General features: G+C 41.5%; 1 protein-coding gene across 1 annotated transcript; it reads right to left on the bottom strand.

Moving 5' to 3' along the window:
- Positions 1-343: 343 nt before the first annotated feature.
- LOC137661438 (interferon alpha-inducible protein 27-like protein 2) lies at positions 344-4,514 on the bottom strand. The gene is made up of 3 exons (XM_068396979.1): positions 4,282-4,514; positions 1,382-1,528; positions 344-530 (listed from the first exon to the last, which is right to left on the bottom strand). Exons 1-3 carry the CDS (start codon positions 4,427-4,429, stop codon positions 502-504), a joined length of 324 nt encoding a protein of 107 aa, XP_068253080.1. The 5' UTR covers positions 4,430-4,514; the 3' UTR covers positions 344-501.
- Between the last annotated feature and the right edge of the window lie 1,943 nt (positions 4,515-6,457).

Raw genomic sequence — 6,457 nt, 5'->3', positions numbered from 1 at the left:
ATGTGGATTTTTAGTGAAGTAGAATTTAATTTGATATCCCACTAGAAGTACATCCAAAGGGAACTGCTGGATGCCCCTTATCAAGTGTTTCTATGCTTCTCTCTCACAACAGGGTGACTTTTGCACTGTGGTCACTTTTTGTAAAATAAACAAAGCAAGCTACCTGTAATTGGAGAGTCTAGTGTTGCTAAACTCAGGATTTTTGTAAGACACCCTTGCAGTCCAAAGCACCTTAGCTTCCATTGATCGGCTTGTGTTTGTATGTGCCTGCACTTCAGAGAATGTTTAACCAAGGAAGAAACTGCCTCTCCTTCCCATCCCCACTAATTTCATGCAATAATCCATCATTTTAATAAAACTTTATTTGTGCATGTGAAAAAGGCTTTGCTTTTCATGTCCGTGACAGGAAGAGTAAAGAAGGGGAGAAGCTGTTGAATGACTGTGTTGGTAAAGGATGAACTGCTTGCAGAGCTTACTTCTAGATTGCTGTTTTTCTTCTCTTCAGTGTCTTCCTCCTTTGCCACCCATTGCTAAGGACAAATACAAAGAAATGTGTGAGAACAACTCAAAGCAAAGTTGCTAACAAATGTTTCCAGGTCAGAGACCAAAGGTCTGTGTTACACTTTGAAAGACACTTTTTGAAATTAAGAACGTCAATGCTGTCTCCAATTCTCTTCCAAACCTCTCAGGATCCCACTACCATAATTAGCACCCTTACTGATGCATTCAGGTATAGACTAGGCTTCCTCATACCTTGGTTTGATTTATCTAGGTGTGGGCTGCATTAACTTGGCAAGGGGATGAGGAAAACTTGTGCTGTTCTCTGCTTTAGCTGGTAAGTGCAGGTAGATCTCTCTGCTTCTGACCCAGTGAATTTCCTTTAAAGGAAAGGAAGCTAAACTGTTCTAAAAGGCCACAAGAAGTGGACTAATGATTTCTGTCTGTCAGCCTGATAACTCAATTCTCATGTTTCACTGTTTCCTCCCACTTAATCTGTTTCGTATGTTCAAATGTGAAGCTCTTGGTTTGGTCCTGAATTCATGTTCGAAACAAAAATTAATGAACTTCCACTGTGGTGCTGATGAAAGCAAAACCTAAACCTCCACTGGCCTTTGTCTGTCACTATGTGTTTCAGATTTCTGTCTCTGCTATCCACCCATATCTTTGTAACTTTATGGTGTAGTTATTTCCACTAATTCCCTAGTTTCGGCTTCCCACCAAGTATAAAGCAACAAACAGGAGAAATGTCGCTTCAAGTACAATGCAGCCACTTCTCTTATTTACATCCCTTCATCTAGTAAATGCACAATTGAGCTGAAATATTACTGACTTCTCAGAAGTCATTTGTTATTTCATCTTTATTAGGAGGACCCTCACTTACAGACGGACTGGACAGTGGAAGTTGTACCACCCCTGGGAGTTCCACCTCCGTGGGATCTGGCCTCCTGGGACATCATGCGGGAGGCTTGAGATCCACTGGAGATCCCGCTGCTCGTAAAACCTGATGAATGGGTTGAGCCTTTAGCACCTAGAACAGTTACAAAGGAGATGTTAGTGACTGGAAGGAACCTTACAGGATAATTATAAACTACTATGGTTTAAAAAAATTCAAGGCTAGCAAATGTATGAAAAGACGAAGAGACTGCTGATTACTTGACTTGTTCCATCAGTATACTTGCTTTTTAGCTGCTGCCTTGGGGAAAGGACATTTGCAGTGTTTTGTGAATGTTCCCAGAACACAAAGAAAATCTACGACTCTTGCACAGACTGTTTTTGATAAATTTGGATCTCCAAAACAGTTTCAGCAAAGTTCATCTCTGCTGAAATGGCAATTTTCTGAGGAGCTGCCTGAGGACTGTGGATCAAACCCCTACAGGAACTAAGGATTGTTGCAGACCTCACCACCTACTGTTCCAGGTGATGAATATGTTCCTTTCACTTCACTTTCCATAGCATAAACCTATGCATAATAGATATCTGTGGAATCCAAACACAGCAAGCTGTGGTATCCGGTGGCCAACTTATATGTACGTCTCCATCTCATTACAAATAAGCCCCAAGCAAAGTATTCCATTGCAAACTCTTCCTCTCCTGGGAGAGTAGTAAAGCATCAGCAATGACAAATGTTAGCAATGATGCTTAAAGCATTCCTGGAGGATGCTCAAATATTTTGGTGATGAGCTTGTTATAACATCTTCTGTAAAGTGATACTGAACAATACTCATGCCCTGCTGCAGAATCAGCCGCTCCTTCGAGTGTGTTTGTTCTGGGGGGAGGAGGGGTTACAGTCTGAATAAAAAGGTTAAGAAGATGTGTTTGAAGAGTGAGAGATTTCAGTGAGCACCTGCGGAAATGAAATCAGGCCCTCTTAGCTCTCAATCAGGCGAAGAATGTGTGGCAAGCTCTCCTGCTGCAGGGAGCCAAAGCTCACACCTGCCTTGGCAATGTTACAGAGCGAGCATTTTTCACATGGATAAAAGCTCTTTTGGAGTATCTCCTGTAGGCATGGCTAAGGTTTCCTTGAGTCACACATATTTCTCTTCACCAAAATAGGGGTTTCCATAAAAGTCCGTAGCTGATACCGACATTGCAAGAATAAAACTGGGCATTGTTAAATGTTTACTTTGCTTCTCCCTCTTCTAAACATTCTCAGCACATGGAGGGATACAAGTCTTCAGTCTTTTAGTTTAGAAACCGCAACTTCATGCTCTCTATAGGGCATCGCCACTGAAGAGTTTGCCACTGGTTATGGGTGTGCTGAGTGCTGCTGTACCACCCTTATCTGTAACAGAAGGCAAGATTGTGCAGCTGACTCTGCCCTAGTGTACAATTAGACTAAGTAACTGGCATCTCCTGTGTGCCAGGATCTTTGCTGCTAATGCAGCGTGGTGCCTGAGAGCGGCTCTTCCTGCTCTTCACTCTCTTGGTCCTTCTCTCCTGACTGTCTCATATTCTGTCCCTCTGCTGCTACCATCCCTTAAGCTCTTTGCTATTGAATATTCACTGAACACTGTATTCAGTAACCTAAACTCACTGATCAAATCATACAGAGCAAAAATTAGAAAATGCTTCACAGGAGTCACATGCAGTATCTCTCTAAATGACCCTTATGTCACTTATTCTCTCACTGTCTAGAGAGCCTCACAATATGAATAATATTGGCAGCAATGTAAATCATATCTTTAAAAAAAAAAATCACTTCCTCCCAGCCAAGCTGATCACATTTTTTACTATTAAAAGATGCCCCAAATCTGGACCCTGGCCAGCTCACCCGTCCAACCACCCATTTTATGGCTGGAAGAGTCAGGTTCAGCTCCATCCTTCAGTAGACTTCTAGCTGCTTACTACAAAAGGAGTAGACCAGCGGTTGACCAGTTTGGCAGAGATCCCCACCTATAACCAGCCTGCTGGTTAGCACACTCCTGCCACGTCGGAGATAAAGGATTTTTAAGCCTTTATCCAAGGTCAGTGAGCTAACTACTGCGCTGCTGGGTAAAGCAGGATTACATGGGGCACTCTCTTCCATGGAGTTATGCCTGCTTAGAGGATGCCTGCTGAATCAGGTCACACAGGCAGGAGTGGCAGGGAGAATACCTTGTGCATGAATCCCACGGGATCTGGGGTTAAACAAGTGCCACGCTGCTGGGAGTCGTCAGGTCAGGGATTGCTCTGTGCATGCAACCGTAAAGCAAGCACCTGCAGGGTTAGCTCATGTGAAAGCCAGCTATGCCTAATTTTAGTACTTAGATATGTGCTGTCAAGGATGTGTATATATTCCCTTTGTGAATTCAGCTCTTGGACTGCAGCTAATTTCCCTCTGCTATAGCGTTTGCGTAAGGTTTTATGGGTTCTCCCTGTATGGATGTGTGTGAGTAAAGAGCAAGGGAAATCTGATAATTTATATGAAATGTAGGTACACAGATCATGTTCTTGCATAAGTGTATCATTGCTTATTGCTACCATGACTTTCCATATTATTGATGATTCCTAGCAGAATAAAGAAACAGCACAAACTTCAAATACACACTGTCCTGAATCTCATGAATACCACATATGCATGTGTACGTTCATGCATATGTACATACACAGAAAACACCCTTAATAGCATCCCACTCATAACATGCAGTTAAATACAGGAATCTTTTGTCTTCAGTGCAATAGAGGAATGTAGGAGAAAAGAGATTATTTTCAAGGAAAAAAAGCTTATTTTCAAGGAAAAAAATTGTTTGGTCCTATGCACTAAACCACAAAACCACACACACACAACATCATTGCTCATACCCATTACTTGGAGAGTAGCAGTAGGGCCTCTAGAATGTACGCCTCCCCCAGACACTCTTGCTTCTCGGGACATCAGCGATGAAGCAAGCGATCCTCCTTTGATCCCAGAGGAAGTGAAACCAGCGTTACGGACATTTCGGTCAGACATTTCGCTTTCTGATGGTGTGGAATCCACTGAAGCATTGCAAGGCTCAGCCAGGCTATTTATACACTGTCTGGCTAACAGCAGAGAAATGAAACTGCTACCATGATCAGAAGGAAAAGAAACTGAAACTTATTCTCATCTAGGAAATGAAACTGAATTTCATGAACATGCCTTTTTATTGCTGTTGTCAGGGCAAATTTTTGGGAAACTAACTTAACTCCTCTTAAGATACTAAAACAAATTAGTAGCGTATGAATCATTGATGTGGCTGAGAACTTTGCTTCTTCATTCTTTTGCATTGCACTTTATTGTACTGAATTGCACCTGTAGAGGATGGCCCCTCATTTTAAGAACGAATACAACTCTGAGTAAAGACAATAGACAAAAAGGCAGCAAAGTGGCAGTCATGTGGAAACTGCAACTTGAGTTGGTTACAGCACCCAGAGTTCATCTGTGGTACAGCTACCCCTGAAAAAAAAGGTTTACACAGAGCTGGAAATCAGAACTCAATTAACAACGGATGGTTGAAATTAATTTCTCTGTGGAAGGAACTGTTAGGGGACCTTGCGTCATATGAGCAGATTGACACAGATGTTTTGTTCTTCCTCATGCAAATCCTGCTAAAGCAAAGCCTCCATCTTTAATCAACAGGCCTTTGCGAATGACACACACTCCTTTATTGAAGGTTTTCTTAGCCAGGAGTTTAAATAAGGCTGCTTAAAAATCCATGGGCCTCCTCCCTTAGGTAAAGAGGAATATCTGATTAGGTCACACTACCACAGGGATGGCTCTCAAAGTGGAAGTATACAGAATAAAAATATAGCATTTTCATGGTTGTGTAATATCTATGTCTTGTACATGGTGGGTTATAGAACAAAGGATACAAAGTCTGTTCCTCTCTTCTTATATGTGCTGTTTATCTGAGCAGTGGGATACCTGGCCCATGTACCCCTGAGCAGCACTGCTCTTTTAACTCTTTCCTTTCATTCAACTTTTCTTTAATTCATGTATATTAGTTTTCTTTAATTCTAATGTTTGTTATTTTTATTTTCTACTCTGCTTGCATTAGGGCTACTGTAATTACGATGCATCTTTATCCCCATAATTTCTCAAGTCTCTCATTTATCATTTTGAATTACTTAATGTTATAAAATATCTAAAGTTGCAGCTTAAATGCAAGAAAAATTCCATGTAAGAATGCTATAGGCCCTCTTCAAAGTGACAATAAAACCAAAAATGTCACTTTCTTTGTACATATTGCTACAGATCCTTCCTTCAAAACTGCTATAGTCTTTTGATGCTTTGTTAATATCATTTATTTAATATTCCAAATGGCCCATCAGGAAATGATGATAAAGTCTGGCAAAGCCACAGGGAATGAAGGCTTCACAAAACTGCAGAGACTCTGTATGTGATGACCTTTTACTCAACCCTAAAACACAATTCAGAATGGATACACACAAAGTTGTTTAAGTAAAAATAGTTAAAATTAGATAAAAGTTTTATTGCAAGCAAAGTGCCTCAAGACAATCATGATTGGCAGAGACATCAGTGAATAAGCAGGGAAAGGAGAAATTAGTGGTAGTATCATAAAAACAGGGTGAAGAAACTCAATGTAATAAGGAGAGGGAAGCCACCAAAGCGATTCAAGGGAAGCCTCTGTTTACAAGTGTGCCATGGAGGTGGCAAGTCAGCAAGGACGTGGTTCTAAAATCTGCTGTGTGGTTGTAGTGAGCTGGATGAGGAACTTGTGAGTAGGCACAGATGGCACAGTGCTAAAAACAGCTGAGCTCTGCCTACCTTCATGCTCTTGTTACTGTAGCAGCATGGCAAATGTAAGTTATGGAGAAGTTCTGACCTGGAAGGGGTTTGCTTTTACTTGTTTTCAGCTTACTATGAACACTTGGGAACAATCTCTTGTATGAAAATGAATGAAAACAAGGTCAATCTCTTGTACCTGTGTCAGGGCTGAGTCTGCTATTAGGTCTTAGCGCCGGCCAGCCTCCCTTGGGCTTTCAGTCCCTGCCTGAG

The sequence above is a fragment of the Nyctibius grandis genome, chromosome 3, assembly GCF_013368605.1.
Source record: "Nyctibius grandis isolate bNycGra1 chromosome 3, bNycGra1.pri, whole genome shotgun sequence".
NCBI lineage: Eukaryota > Metazoa > Chordata > Aves > Nyctibiiformes > Nyctibiidae > Nyctibius > Nyctibius grandis.
Note: the sequence above shows the minus strand (reverse complement) of the source record. Positions and strands in the feature narration are given on the sequence as shown.

What these genes read in the sequence shown, in the direction of transcription:
- LOC137661438 (XM_068396979.1), bottom strand. Translation starts at nt 4,429, where the DNA reads ATGTCTGACCGAAATGTCCGTAACGCTGGTTTCACTTCCTCTGGGATC. An exon ending in TGCTACTCTCCAAGTAATGG is followed by an intron (nt 1,529 to 4,281) that starts GTATGAGCAATG and finishes TAACTGTTCTAG; the next exon opens with GTGCTAAAGGCTCAACCCAT. An exon ending in TTCCACTGTCCAGTCCGTCT is followed by an intron (nt 531 to 1,381) that starts GTAAGTGAGGGT and finishes ATTTGTCCTTAG; the next exon opens with CAATGGGTGGCAAAGGAGGA.